This window comes from Onychostruthus taczanowskii, unplaced genomic scaffold, assembly GCF_017590055.1.
Source record: "Onychostruthus taczanowskii isolate IOZ18803 unplaced genomic scaffold, ASM1759005v1 scaffold20, whole genome shotgun sequence".
NCBI lineage: Eukaryota > Metazoa > Chordata > Aves > Passeriformes > Passeridae > Onychostruthus > Onychostruthus taczanowskii.
In genome coordinates this window covers 4,839,418-4,861,952 of record NW_024499240.1, presented here as the reverse complement: position 1 = coordinate 4,861,952, position 22,535 = coordinate 4,839,418, and the positions used below count along the sequence as shown (strand labels likewise).

Below are 22,535 nucleotides of genomic sequence, written 5' to 3'. Positions count from 1 at the left end.
ATTCCCTGTGCTACCCCAAGCACCTCCACAACTCTTTTGTGAGGTTAGTCAGATGGGTTACTACTTGATTACACTGATACACTGAAAGAGGTCAGCAGTGTGAGTTACATCCCCTCCAAAAGACAATTTTAACAAAGAAACATATATCACTTAGTTTTGCATATTTCTATTGATTTCTGAACTTCTTCCTTCCACTTCCAATCCAGTCTCTTAGGATTATCATACCAAGGACCAATCACAATAAGCTCCTATAAGAAAATTCATTAGACACATATGAACAACCATGAATCTCATGCCTTATGATGTACAAAGTAAACCATAATATATTTCTGTCTGACAGTCACTCTATTTTTTCTGTGACTGAAAGCTCTTTGTAGCAGAGGACTCCATCCCTGCTTTGACTCAAAGCACTCAAAACAGACAAAAATTTCAAGGCTTTGGAGTGCACACAAACTGCAATAAAGTCTGAATAAAAATAAGAATAAAAATGAACAGCAACGTAAGAGGAGCATCAAAATGACAATGAATACACTTTAAGGGGACTTTATTAAAAATATACTGTGGAGATCACATATATTAATATTCAGATGTAAAAATCATGAAACTAAAAACTCATACAGGTTAGCTCAAGCACTGACTTGAGTATATGGATTATTCTGCTGGTAACAGAGGAAGTCTCTCTCTTTCCCACACCACTCATTTTTCAGCTTTTCACTCCTCCCTTATCATAAAACCCACACCACCCTGACTTGGATCTAGCAGGTAGTTTCACTGACTCAGAAAGTCACTGCAGCTCTCAAAAGCAGGATACAAATGCAGACACACTTTTCCAAGCTCAGTGCTCCATTCCTGAATCAAGGGCAGTAGCTGCTTCTGCGGTGTTTTACAGTTGTGACAAAAAGGGAGGCTTCCTCTTTAGCTGCTGACAACTCAACTATGTTATTGGACACTAGTTACTATTTTTCCCATTATTCATCTTCTTCCAAGAGATAAATGTGGCAATTGTTTATATTTTAAGACTGAAACACACCTATATATATTTCGTATTCTGACATCACTGCTCTTATAAAACAAGGATAAAATTCCTTTAGGTCCTATAGCTTGAAAAATTCCGCTCTTTTTCCAAAAAGTTTAATTAATCCACCGAGAGAAGTCTTGCCTCCATCTCTCACCAATCCCACTGTCATCAGAGGCAGCTCAATTTATCATTAGAACCACCACAATGAAAACTCCTCAATGAGAGAAACATACAGAAAGACCGTAATTTTTTCATCCAAATTCATGAAAGGGCTTCAGGAATCCTTGAAATGAATTGAGTATGGACTGAAGAGAATTAAGTTATCCTGTCATGTACACAGGTAAAATACACAGCAACCTGGACTAAGGATTCTCTTTCTCCACAGTGCCATGCTACTCGTTCCTGTATAGTACTAGATCAAATGAGAACCACTCCCCACATCTCCAGGTTTCTTACTGGGGCTGCTCTGGCTAGTTCTGTATTGGTCTGCTCAATCTTCTGCACAGCAGAAGAAACAATTTTGAGTAGCAACTGCCATCAGAACCTCCAGAATTCAGGAATATAATGAAACCATAAATCATATTAGTGTAAAAGAAAATGAGGTGTTGCAAGCTTTCCTTTGAGGTATTGCTATACACAAAGACATTCAGAAGGGAAGTCTATGGCTTTATGCATCTACTTGGCTGAAACTGGATATACCCAACCTTCCCTGGCAGTCCTGCAACAATTTAGTTTATGCAAAGTCTACTTAGGAAAGTCATCAGACTTACTGACAATTTTGTTTACATTAAAGAGCTCTGCTGACATATAAAGACCTTCACATTTTTTCTTATGAAGTTCCTTATAACATATGAAAAACGTATTTTTCACAGACTCCTACTCATCTCAAACGCCTGTCTTTGTATTTCCCCTGCCATAAGCTGTCATCGTGTGACTCATTGCCAGGGTCTATATGCAGAGCCTCTGCATTAGCCAAATTTTTACAGACTGTGATAATAATTGAACCCTAAGCACTTTCACCTAGAGCAAAATGAAGAACTTGAACAGACCACTAGACAAATTACTTTCATATATGTGACACTGGTGCCAAAATATCAGTGTAGCCCCTAAAATTAATGGGTACAGTTAGGACTGCAGAAAGACATTATTTAGAAATATTTCCATGTAATGTTTTCATGCAATCACTTCAAAAACAGAAAACAAAAGGGAATTATTTTTAATCCTATGCAAATATTGTATAGGAGAACTGGCCAGTGCAGAACCCAAGTGAAAACAGAAATTAATGCAGATGTAACACGGGGCAGCTACATAAGCCCTCCACACAGAAAATAAGTTACCCTTTAACACAGTTTTCATGTGTATGTTGGAGATGATACAACTTTCAAACAAACACCTTGCAATTGCACTTTGATAGAACACTGCCTGCTTTCCAGCTCTCTTTTTTTTTTTTTTGGCTCACAATTTCATGAGCATGTGAAATGTTTCCCTTAGAATTCTACTAATGCTCTATCAAAGTCCACATTTGACAATACAATGAATATCTTAATAGGCTTTCCCTTTGACAATGGTCATCCAGGAAAAGTAAGCTGAAATATAGGGAAATCAGAAGTAAAATGACTGTGTTTATTGCTAGACAGTTGAAATCACAATACTTTGAGGATTAACTCTTGATTATGCCCTTCTCTGTCCCCTCTTAGATCTTTACGATACAATTGTATTACATGCATTTAGAGTTGATAAAAAGAAAAATACTGTTTTCACAATCACCCCAATTATTTAAGTATATAAAAATCAACATGGTACTTATCTTACATCTTATTGAAAATTCAGTAAAGGAATGGAATCTATATTTTACCACATCAAATTAGTCAGGCAAGAAGATAGATGAAAAGGTGACTTCCACAGAAGTACTGTAGCTCAATCTATAAGAGCTTTGGCATACAAAATACCTTAAAATAAATCACTTCCAATAAGCTTCCAATCTAGAGGATTTGGAGACATTTCATGAAAGGGGATTTTTCAACCTGTAAGCTTCATAAACTCAATCCATGTGTTTTTTGAATATTACTTCGTGCACAAGGGGGAGCTCCTGTAACTCTATATCACAACAAAACCCTGAAGATAATATAGGGAACATAAAGGAAATACAGCATGAAAGATTTCAGAAAAGAATACATATTCTTCACCCAATAGCAAGAATTACTGTATGCATTTGCACAACTTTATCTGCTTTACTCTTCTGTGTTCAGCATGGATTCCTTAGTACAAAGGAGATGAAAAGCATTTTCCCCCTTAAAGGATGTATGCTCTCAATGAAGAAGGAGCAAACTTATGTATGTTTTAAACAGTCCCTGAGGTGAAGCTGTACAAAAAGAAAGGTAGCACGGTTTTTGAGGCAAGGTGTTGTTTTAATGTAGTGTGTCACAGCAAAAAGGTATGTGAACAGGTAGTCAAAGTCTGTACCATAACAAACACAGAAGAGGACTTAATTAACATGGCTCAGTCAGCCCCTATTCTTGAAATACTCTGCTTTTCAGCACTTAATTTTTTTAGCCTTCCTTTCAAGCAGAATTTTGTGTGGCATCTTAAGGATGTGGGGATTCTTTCAGCAAACTGTAATATGAAGATTCCATAATGGAAAAGAATATAAAATTTCATCTTTGATCATTAGCAATTTTTTTACTCTCTACTATTTGAATAAATAACTTACAAATAAAAAAATTTCTCCTCTTTCTGTGTATAATTTCTAATTATAATTATCTGTGTATAATTTCAGGCATCCACAATTTGCAAAGGAGTTCAACACATTTGCTGATAGCAAAAAATAGCATTCAGCACCACAGTCCACAAGAGAGTGGAGATTCATGCTCTCAGTGGGGCTGTGTCCTCTGTTCTTACCCACATTAATTCCTTTGTCTCCACAACTCATTCCTCCAGTACCCTCTCATTTCAAAAGGTCTTATAGCTCCAGAGCAGATGGGCCATTTCTTGTTCCTACTTGGGTACCAGTAAAGGGTCTAAAGGAACAGGGGAGACAACTCTGGCTTTCAATCAGTGTCTGACTTTGTAACACTCAAAATACTGCTCTAGCAACTAAAAGAAGCCCTTGACAGAAACCCCACATGGTTAGGCACTGAGACAGGAAAGCCCAAGCAACCCAGCAGCAAACAAGTGAGGGAATTCTGCACATAAAATGCCCACAGCCTGAGTGCACAAGTTTGCAGTGAAACTGCACCAAGCCTCTGCTGAGCCAGTTTCAACTGACATTTTTCAATGTTTAACAATATGTTTAATAATATTTTCTAGGGGCTCACAAATGGTACTCCTTGCTGCACGAAGAAGAATCCCCAAAAGTCAAGCTTCTAGTCCAAAGGACAGGATTCCCTGTGGGTAACTGGAAAAAGCTATTTGTATGTGCTGTGTATTTTCCTCCAGCTCAATGTCAGACAGGTTTGATCCATTTCAATTTAAAAATCAGCCAGGAGCATACTCTCAGCATGGTGAATTCAGCATAAACACTGAAAAAGTAGCCAAATTGTAAGAAGAGAGCCCTGTAGTGGGAAGCATCATGCAACCCTGCTGCCAGCTCTGCTGGTAATGCATGGAACCAGGACCACTAACTATTCTGTCTGCATGCTGGAACCCGGCCTCCCTGCGTTCTAAGTACTCTTCTGACTCTTTTCCAAAAACATATTTGAAATTATTATTGATTTTGTAATTTTTTTCTTTAGGGTTACATTCATCTCACATATGCAACTTTACCCCACGGGAATTTTGAAAAACTATAGAGTGAGAGAGCCCAGTGTACAGATATTGGTCTGTCCTAGTTAAAAAGACTGATGCTCTGTCATTTTCCCTTATGTAAGACAGCATTAAATTGACTTTGTTTCCATTCCCCAAAATATAACTGGGGACAGTAATATACTCCCTCTCAGTATTTTATGCTCAATTTAACTGCTATATTGCATTAAATGATGTGCAATCATGTAACCCCAAATGCAAATGAATTCACATTTGGTAAAAAGAATCTCTTTGTTGCTTTCTCCTAATAGAATTTTTTTTGTAGATTTTAATGAACTAGAAAAACCAAACATCCCCATATGGTGAGAAAATTCCAAAGCATGTATTAAAAGAAAAATCTTATGTTACTCATCAAATACTAATAGATGTGACAGGAGAAAAAAATTAAGCTATGAAGATGAAACTCAAATAATTAGCAATTATGGAAAAAAAACATCTATTAGAGTACTTGTAAAAGACTCACCACAGGCTAAAAAAGAAAAACATGCATTTCATATTTCCAGAGTGGAATACATTAAATTTCATCTGAAGCAAATTATTTACAGTTATAAACTTCCCTGGAAAATGAAAACAACACATACAAACTTTGAAATAAATTCATCATGATCAGAAGTACTGAAGATGTTATCTCTTTCTGCCTAAGAGTGTAATGTCTTCTTACCACATGAACGATTTTGAGGAACTTTCTCTGGATGTCAGAAGGTTCCTCACTCAGTCTTTTTCTGGACACTACAGAGTAGTCTGCAGAGCTCTCTGAGCTATATTTGCTGCCTGCCTCACAGGTATCATTCTGGCCATCTAAAGCAGTTTAAAGATCTCCTGAAAACATTTCTCTTTCCCTGGATGAATGCCCTTCCCTGATGCACTAGCCATTTTGGGAGTCAGGCATCATCCTAAAAATAAGCAAAATGTGTACCATCTAGAAATACAGCACTGCTTTCCGGTACCTTGATTTTTGTTTTGAAAAGCTGGCAACAACTCTGGGAATTTGGCCCTGGAATTCCGGTAACTGCCTGATGGTTCACCAGACTGCAGGGCATGAAGGGTGACAGACATTTTGTGTAAGCACTGTAACAGTTGTACAGCTTAAAACTGCAGGAATGAGGTTTGCATGCAGTGAACAAAATACTCGCATTTTTACCTCTGCTGCATTTACCTTTCACTGAACATGATTAAAGAGATCTGTGGTCATATGAAGAAAACAAAGAACTAGAATTCATGGACCATTTCGATGTTGTGTAGCTTCTTCTGCCACATTTGCTATGGGACTGTCTGAGCACCTCCAGGATGAAACAAGGTGACAAGTATTTGTGAAGTATTTACTCACTCAGCTTCTCTCCAGAGAAATGTGTACAGTGTGGAAGGGAGAAGGACATCTGTTTTATACAAGGCTTGGAAAGGAAGATAATATGGCTTGCAAAGGACTTTGTTCTTGTAAAAGTCATCGAGCAGTTTGAGCCTGCCCTAGCCAAGCTCTGTCTCCTACCCAAGAAATTATTTTGTACAGGAAGAGTCCTGTTGTGCCAGAAAAGTTCAGCTGTTGGCAAAGGTATTAATCATTAAACTTTGCTCAGTTTCTAAAATACTTCGTACCTGAAAATGTTTACCACCCTTAGCTGAGCATCACTACCTATTACTGGGGGGATATTACCTTCTAGAGGAGACAGATGTTTTTACCTTTTTACCTTTATCTGTTACTTCTATCTGCTTCAGAAAACACACAAACAACTTTTAGCTTGAATTCTGCACCTGGTGCTTTCCTTGAGAAATCCAGCAAGACCCCTGACCTGACTTAACTCCAAGTGTATACCACTGAAATGCCAATAACCTAAAGAAGCACTTAGGCATAATTCATAACTGTTACATAAAATTCTTACAGAATCCAAGGTGCTAAGTATCTGAGAACAATTACTCAGTGCATGGAAACATATTTATGTTCCTTCAGGATAAGGTTGCGTCCAGAAGTAGTATAGGTAGTGAATAAGGCTCTAGGAAAAGGAACTGCATACTGTTAGATGTATACATTAAATACAAGCTAAATGTGACAATTAAAAAAGGTCAGTACTCTTGAGGAAGCAAGACAGACAGACAGGGAGAGGTGGAAGTAGTTATTTTTGCATTAAGGAAACACACTAAAATATTCCTTGTCTTCATCTGCTGTCAAGAGATGCTTTTTGTGCAACAAAAATACCTTTAACCTTTTAAAGGCATCACACAAATGCATCCAATTAAACTCCCTTGTCTAGAAAGAAGGCATCCGAGCATCTGTTTATTACTATATCTTTTCTACTCCTGCCATACAGAAATTCTAGAAGTCATCAATCTTTACAGCAATGCCTGACACTATTTCTTCCCACTATTAATCTATATATATACTCTATCCCACTACTGAAACAGGCACAGAAATATTCATGAGTTCTTTCATGTGGGTCCTCATCTGGAGAGGCTGAAGGCACAGAACTATTTTACAAAGGAGAGCTGGGATGTAAAGCTGCTCTCTGAACGTAGGAGAAAATTCACCCTGAGCAAAGGGCCAGAACAATGCCTAGGCATCAGTTCAGACTCAGGTACACCTTAAAATAGGATTTAATAATGAATTTTATGATCCACCGGTTATCCACTGGTCTTGTCATAGAACTGCTTTTCTTCCTTATCCTCAACACTTTTCCAACAAAGACCAAGAAACCAGACTGTAACACAAACTTCAGTAGCAGTACACTTTGTAATAATCCTGAACCAGGTGCTTTCTTCAGTTAAATGACATAACATCTAAGGCATTCTTATAATTTCTACAGTGTACTCAAATGCATCAACCACATGCTTGCATTTGCACTCAGTTATTTCCAATTGAATGCTGAAATTTTTTACATTTTTCATAACGAAATTCCTCCCCCTCCAAAAAAAAAAAAAAAAAAAAAGGCAAAACTGTGAGTTATTTACCTTATTACAATTTTTAGAAACTTGACAAAGAGCACTGTTTGACATACTGTCTTTATCTGGCATTCCTAAAAAAAGAATACAGAAAATAAATACATACTGTACATTCTTTGATTGACAGTCAAAATATTTATTAGTAGAACAGCAAAACTGAGGGTTCAATACTTTGATAACATACACATTAATCTGCAATTTTTAAAGAGAAAAACATTTATTCAGAAAAAGGTTTCCTCTAGTGAACAAAAAAAAGACAAAAAGCTAACTTGGGTCAATATTTTAAAGAGCTTGTTCTACAGTTCTTTTTCAAAATTTAGTATGAAGCATGTATGTATACAGGAGTTATTTATATTTTTTCATTTAACATTATCTGTGTCTCAGTATCTGGAAGTCAAATGTGACATTGAGTTTGCACTAATCAGCACTGCTATGCTGTTCTATACTATTATCCTGCAAAGAAAACATATTGGACACCTAACATAGGAGACAAAATTTGCAGATGCAATTGCTAGCCATCAGATATTGTCCTGCCTGGCATCCAGAGAATCCCTGGTAGATAAATATAAGTGCTTTGATTTACATAAGTTATGAATTCCAAAGGCTGCCCTTGGATTCATGTCTACAGCACTATGCCACAGCTTGACAGGTTCTCATGAAGCAGAGGCATACCCAAAATTATTTAGCTATGTAACAGATTAGAGAGCACCATGTTTACTGCAAGCTCAAGCACTAACCTAGATTCTCCAGCAAGTTGTGTAGCCCATTCTAATATAAAAGACTGAGACAGTCTGTTATATTTATTTTACTAGCAGGACTCATGGCCATGTTCCATGGTTCATGTTTACATAAGCAGTAAAATGCTACACGACATCATCCAGTACGTTTTAATCAACAGGTCTGGGTCATAGTGCAGATTTTGGTGCAGCTCTGTACACACTTGTACACAGCTGGGAAGGCAGATGGGCAAGTTCCAAAGTGTCTTTTACTACATGCAGTGTTAATGCAGCTGTAATACCAAACTGAATTAAATTTTTAAAGTTCAATGCCCAAACCTGGAGAATCTCCATCTTCCCCTTTATTTTCTTTTCTCATTTGCTGCCCACCACCTCATATCTAATGTCTCATACTTACTGTCATTGTTGGAGCCAGTTTCCATAACACCATAAGGAGGAGTGAGAAGTCCAGACATATACTGTCGATATTTCTGAAAGACAGCGATGGTACATTCAGTCAGGTACAGATGCATAAAGCTGTTCAAGGAAATATGTGCTATTTATTCTTGTGTCTCCTGCCTTGTGCTTCTCACATGCACATGAGATATGAGACAATCAAACATGTCTTTACTCTTAACACTACAAGGTCTGCTTTCTCGACTGGAGTACACACTGCTGTTATTTCAAAGTTGTGCTAAACCAGTTCCCTCTTTCATCTTCCCCAAAGCATGACTTTAAGGTTTCTCATAAATCAATGTTTTACTTAGCTGTGTGATTTCCCACAAAGATTGTTTTAAAGCTCATTTGAAATTACACTACTTATCTGAATCCAAGCTAGAAAGCTACTTTATTGTAGGAATGGAGACAAGCTAAGGATTCATAAAAATCATGTGCAACAAAAGTTTTGGTTTCAGATTGGAAATATACAGGATGCAGAGTGAAAACTATAAACATTTAAACCCAAGACACTAAGTTTGGTATTCGGAAACCACAAGGCTATGAAACACACAGACCTCACACCTCATATTATGTATACCTCATACAAGAACTGGATTAGCAGATGAAACTTTGTAAAAATAACATCCCTTATACCACTATAAGCTATGTAATTGTAACTGATGTCAGCAACTGGTATTTTTCTTCAGTGAATGCTGATGACATGATCACTAAGGTTCAAAGCTCTGTCTAAGGCTTAAGAAACTCACAGAAGCTATAAAAATAACACCAAAGGAAAAAAACTGTCCTTTTATCAAATACAAATAATTCAATGAATAAGAAACACATTTTTGTTTCAAATTATACTATGTTACTGTCATGATTAAGGATATGCAATTATAATTCCCTTTTGGAACTGCCAGAAAACACGCTTGTGCAATAGGGATTCTCATGTTCAGCGTAAATAAAATTCCTCGTACGGTCCTTTGGGTGTGCAGTGAGCAACGTGAACAATCAATCAGCTGATTGAAATCCATGAAGATTTCAACTAAACACACATGATAATTGAGACAATGGAGTTTTAGTGCAGTAGTGCAACTTTAAAATTAAATTTTTATCCTTTGCTCTATGGAGTTATTTCAATGTATTGACTTTTAAAATGTTGCCTGTTGAATTTTAACAATGCTTGAATTATCCTTCATATATTTATTTTTCTTGGAAATGGAAATGAAATTAATTTCTAGCACTAAAGACTCAATGTCTTGCATTCTAAATAATAACAAAAGCTACAAAGATTACATTAATCTTAATAATCCAATCCTATTTTTAGACAAGCTATTGCATCCTAAAGCTTAGTAACATATTATTTAAATCTCACCCATAATCCAGCTGAATGCTCGTAAAAGCAAATCTATGTCATATCCCTGGTCAGTCACACAAAACAAATGCTATTTCATGTGAGGATAAAACTCTCCTATTTTCTTGCTCAAACCACTGAGTTCCCATATTCTGCATCCAGTCCCATGCCTGAATTCAATGAGAGGACGAATATAAGAAATAATTATTTTCTCAGTTCAACTAGTAAATCATACATATAAACCAAGGGAAAAAGTAATTTTTGTTGGCAAAAAGAAAAAAAACAAAAAAAAACAAACAAAAAAAAAACCAAACAAAACAAAACCAAAACCAAAAGTGTGTCCCAAGAGTTTGAAATAACATTTTATTCAAATAGTAGATAAATATTTTGTTTCACCTTCTACTGACTTTGGTCTTGAAATGTGATTTATAGATGTAAAACTGGAATGTTTCATTTGGGATAAGATAAAAACAAATTGTATAGAATGTTTTTCTCTTCTTCTTCATCATCATTTAGCTGATATGAATTTCTTTGTTCTGTTTTTCCCAAAATAGCATTTTCCCAGAAATACATTACTAGTCCGCATTTAAGCCACTTCTATAAGGAACTTAAACTGAGGGAAGAGAGTAATTTTTTCTTTTATTTCCCATACCATGTCCACAGCCATCATACTGGCATAATACATGGCATTATTTTTTTCTGATTAATTCTCTAATATTTTTCCTGATTAGTCTTCTCATGAGACAAAACACAGAACACAGTATACAATTTCCAAAAGATAGGAGGGCCCATCTTCAGAAAAAACCTACAGGCAGAATAAACCAGAATTAGACACATAACTTTAGAGGAGATATCTAATCCCATTCAGGCACAACTCATGCTCAGGACGCCAAAGTTCCCCAGGAACAAAAGCACAGACTCCTGATACACAACGTAGGTTTTTGGCATCACTCCCAAGGATGTCCACTCTGTCACTTCCTGCATGAGGGTCCCACCCTGCCCTGGGATCAGTCCACTTATGAGTCAGCAAACCCTGTGAGCAGTGCTGCCTGTGAAGGAGCTCAAGCAGCATTACCAGAAGAAGAAATAATTCAAGGCATGCCCTCAGAAAGCTCAGTTGTTCATACTCCTCCGGGGCACCTCCGCATAAATGAAACTTTCTTCTATATCTGGGTATCTCTGGAGGGAGGGCTGATACAACTGCCTACACATGGTCTCTCATGAGGATATCTCAGTGGGTGTGGGCTGACATAAAAGGTATAATTTATGCCTAAACTTGTGTCACCACATCAGCCAAATTAAATGTCAAGGGAAACTTATTTCGAGGAGTCAGGGAAACACTGTTTGCTGGGAAACCTAAGCATGCAAAGACAGACCTAAGTAATTGCAAAAAGATTTGCCAGTATCAGATGGAATAATAAAGTTCCAGGCATGAGATCAGTGAAAGCTGAGATAATGAGACCTATCTTGTTACCATACCGTCTGTAAATGAAAGAAAAATTCAGTAAGCTAAATTATACTCATAGGTGGCATTTAAAATCATCCTGAAGATTAACAGACAAGATATTTACAAAAGGCTTTTGAAAATATATTCCACAGGTAGTATTAAGTCTGGAAAGGCTTTCCTTATGAAAGACAGGCACAATTATCAAATCATCATACGCTTGTTTATTACCAGAAGTCTTCAAGTTTTGTAAATCCAACATGACAGCAGTTTTTAAAGCTACATTCAATGACCTATTCACTCTGTCTTCAGATTTCTACCAATTTATAAACTCTATCATGCAACATCTTAAATAACAGACAATTCCTACATCTAATCTGACAGCATGAGTAATAAAGACAGTATATTTTTTCCAGTTGCTGACTGCCTCATACCCATGCAGTGGTGAAAATTAACACGTTTTGACCTTTTCAGCCACTGCTATGGCCTAAAGCAATGAAGACTGCTGACAAGAAACAGTTGGGGAGAGAAGAAAAGGAAGAAACAGAATCACACACTTGCCCTATTGGGAAGGTGCTGTGAGGGAATGGTTTCTAAGGCCACTTGCTGTCATTGTGTTTCTTTGCCTGCTCACATTAAGGCTTTATTTGTAGTTAGCTGCAGTTTGTCTCATAGGCTTTCATGAGTACAATAGGTTTTCCTCAACCCAGTGAACATAATTAGGTATATTTTTATATGCTAATGTTTAGAAAAGCAATTACTATAATTGTGATGCAAGCTATCTCTAAATTCCTGAAAAACACTTCTACAATACACAAGATATATAAAATATGTCTTTGGTCTTTGTGGTTAGCTTCTGCTGCAAGTAGTGAAGTGCTAATACCTGTTTACAAATATTCCAGAATAAGGTACGTATATGCAAAGAATATAGATGAGCCTTTGTTGTTCATGTCACTGTGTAGCAAAACCACTCTAACAGGAAAGACACAGGACTGATGAAAGGAAGAGCCTCTGGGTATAAAGATTTTAACATAGGTTCTACACCAAATACTCCCCCAAGGGTGGCAGTTCTGCAGCTGGCCAATAAGGGCTGTGCAGTAAGGACACAGGCAGTGATGTAACACTGGGGACACTTTTGTAGACCTCAAAAGGTGCTTGGTTCAATACATGATCTTTCTTTTTCCTTCTTTCTCCTCTATTCACAATCTCAACCACAGTGTCATTTTCTACTGCCTCCTTTTCTGCCTACCCCTAGCTTTGAACAGAGAGGGTGACAAAGCAAAGCCTGCCTAACTTACAAACTTGGGAATAACACAAAATAATTAATTTCAGATGTAGAAGTCCTAAGCCAAACATCAAGGTGACCTTTCCATGCATTTTTCAAAACCGTGTGCAATTATTTCATCAGATGCTCTTATTGTGACTATTGCCTGAGGTCTGCAAAACTCCTGTAATAGCTGTCAATACTTCTGCAATGGTTTCTCTTGGGGAATATATGCTGTAGCTTGACAATGTGAGCCAGCTTCTCTGTTTTCTTTTGACAATAAATAATTGATCACTGATGCTCTCAGTACAACTCTTTTTCCTCTAAGTTGGCAGTGAACCACGTCCCTCATGAGCATTACTCACAAGGGTGTGCCACTCCCATGGTGTACTCTTTCCCCTCTTTTCTCCAGAACAATAAGGAGAGAAGCCCCTGAAAGAAAGAGCCCATGAACACTTTTGGACCTTCTTTTCACTCATCAAATCAAATGGAGATTGTAAAATCCAGACTTTTGCCTTTAGAGTTCATACTCTGGTCCTCACTGAACTGATGGGTAAAATCTCAGGTCATCTACCTGCTATCTGTTTGTGTTATCCAACAACAAGTGCCTAATGTTCTTACAGATTTTCACAAAAAAAAACACGCCAGACTGATTATCACACTGATAGTTGTTTTTCATCCCAATCTTGTTAAAAAGGGGAAATAAACAGCACCCTTGCTTTTGCCCAATAGTATGTGCTGAGTCCCCCAGCAGACTCAGTCTAATTCTGACTTCAGATACTGTCTTCTTAGTATGTTTACAAATTACCAAGTGTATTTCTTCTAAGCATGCTCAATCAGAAAATTTCCATACATTTCAGGTCAATGTCACTTAACTGACTATCAGAAAAAGGACCTAACCCATGGCTATTTAATACTAGATAAAAATCATTGTTTGAAGTTGGTGCTTCACTCTAGAACACCAAGTATCCTAACTATAGCTAAATGTCTGCCTTTTTCATTAACAGAATATAAACATTTGCTGCCATCAACAGCACAAGTAAGAGAACAGACTGAGATATTTCTGAAGGAAAGTATAAAGATGTATTAGGAAAATATAATGTTACAATAGCAAAAATGTATTTTATTTTGTGGAAAAATAGAAAATAAGCCATGTGAGGATCTCACCACAGCTTACTAAACAGAAACAGATTGTTTTGTATACGTCAGTCTATCAAGTCATTAAAATGTGATAGACAAGGTCTGAAATAGCAGAAGTGAAGCACTATTTAGTCATGTTCAGATAAAATAAATACAGGAAATGCCTGTACCAAAATTGCTGAATCCTGATCCCAGAATAGGTACAGTTTATGTAACAGCAGATGAATCTGCATCTTTTCCATTTATCTACCTATTTACCATCTTCACAATGTTTCTGCACAGCTCTAATCAACTACGCTTACTCCATCTCTTTATTTTGGAGACATATACTTTCCTGTCACATTCCCACCTAAATCAATTTATCATGCTTGAAAAGCTCTGTGTGCAGAATTCGCTTTATCACAGCATCCCCTTGATATTTCATCAAGAAGAAAAATGCACCCAACTCTCTGAAATCATGCCAAATAGCAAACTTGACTACCAGATAGAAAGCCAAAGATAAGACTGCACCACAAAAAATCTCATCCAAGGAAATTAGAGCATGAGCACTGATTAAGCAAATTACACAGCCTATTCTGCTCCATCTAATTTAAATATAGAAATGCCATCATACAGCTCTCCAATTCTGTCTCCTAGAGAAATCCACTCAGGAAATGCACTTGGGTGGCGACAGGACTTGGCTGGGAGGAGTGGGAATGATTGCTTACACTTAGAAGAAGACAAAAAAACCAAATTAAGAACAAAGAGTCCATCTGATTTATGTGTTTTATTTTACTTCAGTTGTGTAATCATATAGTAGATAATGTATTTAGAGGAAAAAATACTTAACTGCCTTTAGCATCAAGCTCAAATTTTTGAAAGTGGCTAAAAAAGAGCTTTATACATTTCCATATTTACTTTTGCACTGTGATATCTTTAAAATCAAATTATGATGTCACCAACAGTGCTTCAAACTCAATATAAGATCATAAAATAAAGATGTGCTCTCCTTTCTTCCTCTTCCATTATCACATGTAGGAGAGAAGCATCAAATCACACCTAAGTTGGAATTTGCTGAACAATGCAATGACAGAACAGAACCTCATTCCTCTTCAAACCGTTCTGCAACACTAAGAATTGTAAACCTGCATCTTTATTAGCAAATCCAGCAGACACATATCAAAAACTAAGAGCAGAACAACTAAGAAAAATGTGCTGTTTTAACATAATTTTTCTTACCACTACAGCCAACCTTTAAACTTATATTAACAGGACTTAGATGAAGCCAAGTCTAGAATCATCTCTTGGGTCATGCACAAGAGGAAGAACAATTTCATAAAGTTCCAGGTACAAAATACTTCCTTTTACCTTCAGACAGTCACACCTCTTACTTTTACATACACCATAATACTGAGCAGAGAAACAAAGATGTGTTCTTTCAAATGATCTCAGTTTGCAAGACTGGAGGTAACAGGAGACTCACAAATACAGGATGATGCTGGCTTTGTTCAGTTCCTCACCTGGGCAGCTACAGGCTGACTCCTGCAGTTTTTCTTCTATATTGTGTGCACCTCTGACTGATCTTCAGCATTTTTCTGAAGCAGAGCTTCAGCTGAGACAAAAGGCCATACAATAGAGATATTTGGAAAGCGCTTTGACAGAATGGTAAATTCTGTAACTGCGGCAACATAAGCATCTTGTTTCTGATCACATATCTTAGCCTCCAAAGCAAGCAAAATGCAAGGATTGTGTGTACTTAGTAAGCTGGAAGTTAGCAAGAACCTCTAAACCAAGTTGCTGTTCCACCCTGAGACAGCCACCTTGAAAATACAGAGGGCCTGATACATATGACCAACATATCTTTTCATGAACGTAATGAAACAGATTTCATCTGAAGAAATTGATGAGAAACGAGGTGTGTGCTGCTGATAGGGAAAAACTGGAAACCTCCTCCTACAGGCTGTGCTCTGACAGTGGACTGAAGTCACACTCCACTGTAGTAAAATTCTGTAAGGTCACCACAAGGTCTCTGCAGTAGCTAAGTCTTAAAAATAGGTTTTAGGTGCAACTTAAATGACACATTGCCCTTATGATGACACTGTGCACAGCAGTGGCTTTATTTATGGTTATAAACAGTTTATTTTCTTCCCTCCCATTACATATATTTTTTAAAGAAGATTTGAAACAAATAAAGAAAAAGTGATGAGCTGATCTGTAACTCTGCTTTTCATATTTATAACCTCTGAACACAGAAGTATGTTAGTCTAGAAATTCGTTTTCATATGGAAGGAAACTCTGGGTTAAATATTAATTCCTCCACAATCAATATAAACCTCTTAAGTAGTTCAGTGGGGTCAATCTAACACTGCTTTTGCTTCTCACAGAAACAAGCACACATCAACCTCCAATACTCATCTAACATGAAAGGATTCCTCTTCATGGATAATTCTCCAAACTGATTGTTTCTACTCAATTTTGCATAACAATAACAAGGATATTTAATAAGTGTAAATAAGTAAATATACAATTTCCCTCATAACATTTTAAGGAGATTTTAAGGCTGAACACATGACCAAAAGAGAAAAATTAAACAAGAGGAACATCAGAAAAATGGAGACACAAGACAATGAAAGGCAAACTGCAGAACAAAACTGAATAACAACTTTTCCAGAAAAAGAGAGTGTACAGAGAATATTATATCAGTCTTCTCCTTTGTTGAAAGAGTCCTGAAATCAGCGTAACTGGGCATCCAGGTTTGCTAAGTTCTACACACAAAATAAAAGGTCAGATCCTGTCTCCCTCCTCCCAGACAGAGATGTCTAAAGTGCAGTTCGGGGGAGGATGGGAGCAGGAAAATGACACAGCACAAAAGATGCAGAATGGCACAGTTTAACTAAACTCAAGAAGAGAATGTTTAACCTGAGATTTTTCTTCACATAAAGCAAGTATGATTATGTCAGAGCATGAGCTAACTGAGAACAAGAAGTTCACAGCTTTGGCATTCACAGTAGGACAGACCTCCAAAGGCTGAAACAAAAATGCCTCAGGAAACTCTTTCCCATCTATTTATTACACTCTTACACTGAAGCTGTACCACCACAAAGGGATGTAATCAATAAAAAAAATGGAGCCAACCCTGTCCCAGACAGAGTTTTAACTAGATATAACCAGATTCAAAGAGACACAGCTGTTAACTTTACACAGGACTACACAAATGATGATTATGATGATGAGGATGGAAGACTGTAAACAATAACCTGAAAGAGAAAGGGTCAGCCACATACTGTAAGCGTAACAACACAGCAGTTCTCCAAGGAAATTTAGGAAGCATATTCTCCATCAGAGGAGCAATGAATAAAGCTGATTATTGCACTAAGACAACTTCTGTCAAACTACTAAAAAAGATGTTCTGAGTGAAAAATTCATGGCATTTAGGTTGTCATTCTGAAAGATCTGGCTTTTAGAAGTGTATTCTAAAACTTATATTTGTTTTGAAAGTTATCTATTCAATAGACTACTTACTAGGACCTGATATAATTTTCTGAACTTATGTTTCCACTCCATTGGAGCAAACAGCCATTTCTTCTGGGTCTCCCCTTGCACATGGCTAATAATAATTCATTAGCATATTGAAATCTCAACCTAACCACCAGATGGATAGATTTCATGAAGTCAGGGCATACAGTAATAGATCATCAATTCTGGAAGTAAAACATCGTTCTAGTCCACTGTTTTCAACTGTTCACTTCTTATAAATATTTGTATTTCCTGCTCATACTTAATGGAATGATGTTGCATTTGTTTATTTAAAGGATGAAAAAACATTATTAAACACACCAGGCAGTGCTGGGGAGGCCCCACCACCTGCTTCTTATGAGCCCTGGCAGTTCTTGTTCTGAACCAATTGGAGATGATGTGTTACAAGGAATAATGTTTACACAAAGCACACAGCAGTATTAGATAAATACACAGTTCTTACATGGAGAGCGAACGAAATTGGTTTTCAGCAAAGGAGGAAAAGTAACAGTGCATGACATTATTGCACTATGATTTTAAGTAATTTCTGTAGATTATTGTATGAAGACAAATGGGTTGTTTAAGATTTACACTGCAGATTTTGAAAATTCAACAGAGGCAATACAAAATTCTTTGTAAAAAAAATTGCTAGAAGAATGCAGTAAATAATTGTGAGTCTGGCTGTGCAGTGGCAGCTGAGAGGAGAAAGCATCTTGTCCAGTTCTTTTACAGTGAGAATTTCCTGATGATTTTTCCCAACCTTCTCATTAAAAGTATACCAAACAAACTTCTAGCTTACTTCTAGTTACTTCTAGTATACCATGCGTCAGACCTCCTGTACTGCTTCCCTAACAAAATGCAAATATTTTTTCTAGCAGGCAATTCCTCCCTTTCTCCCCTTCTTCACAGAAACCCTTCTGATTTCACTGGAAAAAAATTAACCAAATTTGAGATAGGGTTCAAATAGCGTCCTAGAAGCTAAACAGAAATTAGTAATAGGAGAGAGGTCCCAAAAAAAAGTGTCACTACTAATGGAAAAGAAAAGAGGGCAGCACTCTTGAACATCCCATTTCACTGGGTAACAGCCAGCTGGCTAATCCTCACAGGTATAACTCCAAACACCACATACATTGTCTTCCACCAAACAGATACATTGTGGAAGCTATGGTACAGTTAGCAGGAAAGATCAAAAATGAAAAGGAAATAAGCTTTTTTAATCCTTCCACTCACAGAAAAACTTTTTGATTGTTTTCACTGTCTGTGATTATATTTATATTCCAAGTTTGTTTTCCAATTTTGACTCTTATAATTAACAAGTCTTCTAAGTGTTTTCATTAACAACATGCACAGATGTCCTAAAGTTGTGACTTTTCAGGTTTTTGTGGGCACTGGTATTGAAGGTGCTGAGCACCTAAACCAGGCAGCTCTAACTTGCAATGCACTGCTATCACCTGCTGTTGCAGGTGGTAGAAAATACACACAAGCATTCTTATGCACTCCTGATAGAAGAAGAGCAGGTCTATTGAGAAATAGTCATATGTTTCATCCTTTTTCTCACAGCAAGAAGAGTGATTTTTGAAGCAAGTGTATTGCTATGCTGGGATGAGACTTTCAGTCCCTCTAAAAGATAAGACGAGGTCACTGGTAATAGTAGAGCTAGAAGATGTCTTAATTGGAGGGCTACCTAATTTGCAACATCCTACACTTCAATCTATTTTTGTAGGGCTCTTTCTCTGTTGTGAAGTGAGACAGACAAAGCTTGTTATTGTCACTTTGATCCTGTGCATCCACTCACCATTCAAAGAAAATCTTTATATAGAATATACAGTAAAATAAGGGATAGCATGAGTCACACACTGCAAGAGTCCATGGTTCCTGAGTATTATGAGGCACCAGAGGAATCAACTGACTTGCATATGAGAACAAGGCATTAACCACCAAGCCACAAGTTTAACTACAGAACTGCCTTTAAGGAAGGTTTTATTAACAGAGAGAAAAAGCTGCCTTTACATGTAAATCCACTTCACATAGTTCTTCTGGTATCTTAAAACTTTAGAACTACATTAAAGACAAGTTTTGCAAATCATATTGCAATAAACATCAAACACATGGAAAATAAGGCAAGAAATTTTTTTTCAATTTAATAGAACTATTTTTTTCACATGTTAATTGCTGTTTATATGATCTTTTTTTCCTTTGATAGTACTGAGGGAAATTCAGTGTCATACAATGAGGAAACTGTACACATCTGCCCAACATATTCAACTGGTTAGTTTCCAATTTACAAGTATTTCTCTACATACTGCTATTTCCTTGTTTAGGGAATATCACAGAGCATTAATTTTAGTATTATACTGTCTCTTCAGTTTTACAAACTTCAGACTTTTGTGAAAATCTTGGTATCTTTTAAATAAAATAGGCACTGTTATCTCTATGTGTTATACAATATTATCCTTTGCATATCTTCTAAGGAGTTAAAGTTCATTATATTCACCTGTGTTGGAATGGATGCCCAGCTGGCATCAATTAACAGTGTCACTGGCTTCAGCAATGCTGATTTGCATTCACTGATCTGTTCCAATAGGACTAATGATCATCCATGTTCTGATAAAAAAGACCCATTGTCTACTAACTAGTATTGAAGACTAAATCTCATGAGAGCACCGCCATATTCCCAAGTATGCCATTCACTCACAATAACTGACATTTGAAACAAAACCGGTACAAACTGGGAAATGTGATGTCTCACTACAGGAGATTTCTTGTCATTTCTGCAACGGGAAATTTCGTCCTTGGGAAAGGGTACTTGGAGGCACCTTACATTCCAGCTGTGACCTAGCCCTCTTCTATTTCCAGGCTCTGTTTCAGTGCCATACCCAAAGGGAACACAAATACACACAGGACTTTAAATGGCCCCCACCACATCCTCTGTGCTACAGAAGAATCACATAGCAATTTCAGAAATTGTTTTCACCTCTAAGCTTCAGGAAATCACTTGTTCCAAAAGAAGTAAACAATACCTCTATGAAATAGGAATGACATATTGTCTAGGAAAACACCTAGTGGTGCTTTCTCATGGCAAAAATCTTAAATCAAACATTCACATCGGTGGCATCCTGTAAGTTTAGTAAACTTGACAGCTATTACAGATCTGACACGATCAGCCTGAACAGGCCTGCAGATCTACTGGATGACTACACTGCCCAGCAAGTGTCAGTAGTGCTAGATTCAGATAGACTCCTTCCTGCAAACAGAAACAGTGGGAAAATCCAGACAAGAAGAAAAGGTGCCTGAATACTTGACAGGGAATTATTTGTTAACAACAGCATGGGTAAAATCTGGTCTCTTAAAAAAGAAAATTGCTGCAAGCGTTCAAAGGTGTCTTTATAAAAAAGAAGTCAACAAAAAAGAGCAGATGTAACCAAGATGCCAAGCAAGACCAATGCTGCCAGCATAGACCTGCTGATTTGCTCCGCCTCAAAACAGAAACTAAGAGTCTGATGCCCCAATGTGCTACTCCAGTTTCAGGCCAGAGTGACTTTTTGTCATGAGGTGTAAAAGTCAAATAATACTCATATATCAGGTTAGCTACAGAAATAGAGATGTAATTCAGGAGACGTTTTCAGACTGTATACCAGTAGCAGAAGGATGATGGTGGCCAGTAAAGCTGTTTCAAGCTACCAGAAGATGAAAGCCAAAAGCAACAAGACTTTGTACTCAACTGACACTCTTTGTTGGAGCAGCAGTCCCAGTAGACAATTTGCCTTTTCTCTAACTTTTACAGAGCTGTTTTATCTAGCTCTCTTACTATAGCCCCTAAACAGTAAAAAGAACAGTGACACACATGCATACAAAGAACTCCTAAAGTGGTTCTGTCTATAGCATAAAATGCTACTAAGAGCTTGACCCAAATCAACTCTGAATTTATCAGTATGTTTTAGAAATTTCTGAAAGATAAAAGACGTATCCCCTTAAACTATAATTCTCAGTGTCACATGTTAGGTTTTGCTTACTAATGAGAATTAGTATGTTTGATGTCTTCCTTTACTGTTCTCTTCTCATGCTTTGCAGCAGAACAGTCAAACCTCTGCAGCCATGGTATCCAGAGGCCAGTTTTGTGATAGGCCCTTGCCACACATCCCAGGCCATACTCTCTTCCTGCATGGACAGGTGGCAGAGTTCAGTGCACAGACACTGCAACAGCAGCACAAGACACTTGGCTATTAAGCAGCATAGTGGCCAAACAACTGCTCCTCAGTACTGGACAGGAAAACAACTGTAGGGCACATAAAAAGAACCTGCAGTCCAGGCATAGGCAGGTGGGCACCAGGGTTATCCTCAGGGGGCTCTTCAACTTGATCTCTGTATTTAGTGCAACACCATGCTTGTGAACACAGTACAGCAGAATGCTGCTGAATTAAGTGTTTAGTATTTGTAAAACGTGTCAAGATACATATATATATATATTAAGTATCACATACACATAGTATTATTCTGACATTGCATTCCTTCAGGAACAGACAAATGCCACAGTCCATAACTGGGCTGATATCTCTTTAAATCTAGATCATTAGCGCTCTCCCGAGATCCCCATCAGTGTACAAAGAACCACTCATTTGATTATTGTACAATACAAAACCCCCTGCATATATCCACAAAGATTATATATTCAGTACAACCCCTTTAATGTCAGTGCATCAAATGTGTTTCCGTTGAGATTTTGCATTCATTCTCACATTCAAGTGAGTTTTGTCTTGCCTTCTCATCTCCTATACTTGATCTCTCTCTTTAAACCTGTCATTTCTAGCAACCCCTCCCTGCTAGGTCTTAAAAGTAGATTCCTTTCTCTGCTCAATAAACAAGAGTATGTAATTTCCTACTTTATCTACAACACTGTAGAAAAAAACAGTGCAAGTCTTACAAAGGCAGCAGAA

General features: G+C 37.2%; 1 protein-coding gene across 1 annotated transcript in view; it reads right to left on the bottom strand.

Moving 5' to 3' along the window:
* RAPGEF4 (Rap guanine nucleotide exchange factor 4) overlaps positions 1-22,535 on the bottom strand; it is a 144,105-nt gene that overhangs the window by 69,010 nt on the left and 52,560 nt on the right. The window contains exons 5-6 of the mRNA XM_041403679.1: positions 8,885-8,957; positions 7,760-7,824 (exon numbers count right to left, since the gene is read on the bottom strand). Coding sequence (XP_041259613.1) covers positions 7,760-7,824; positions 8,885-8,957 — 138 coding nt within the window. The remainder of the gene's footprint in view (positions 1-7,759; positions 7,825-8,884; positions 8,958-22,535) is intronic.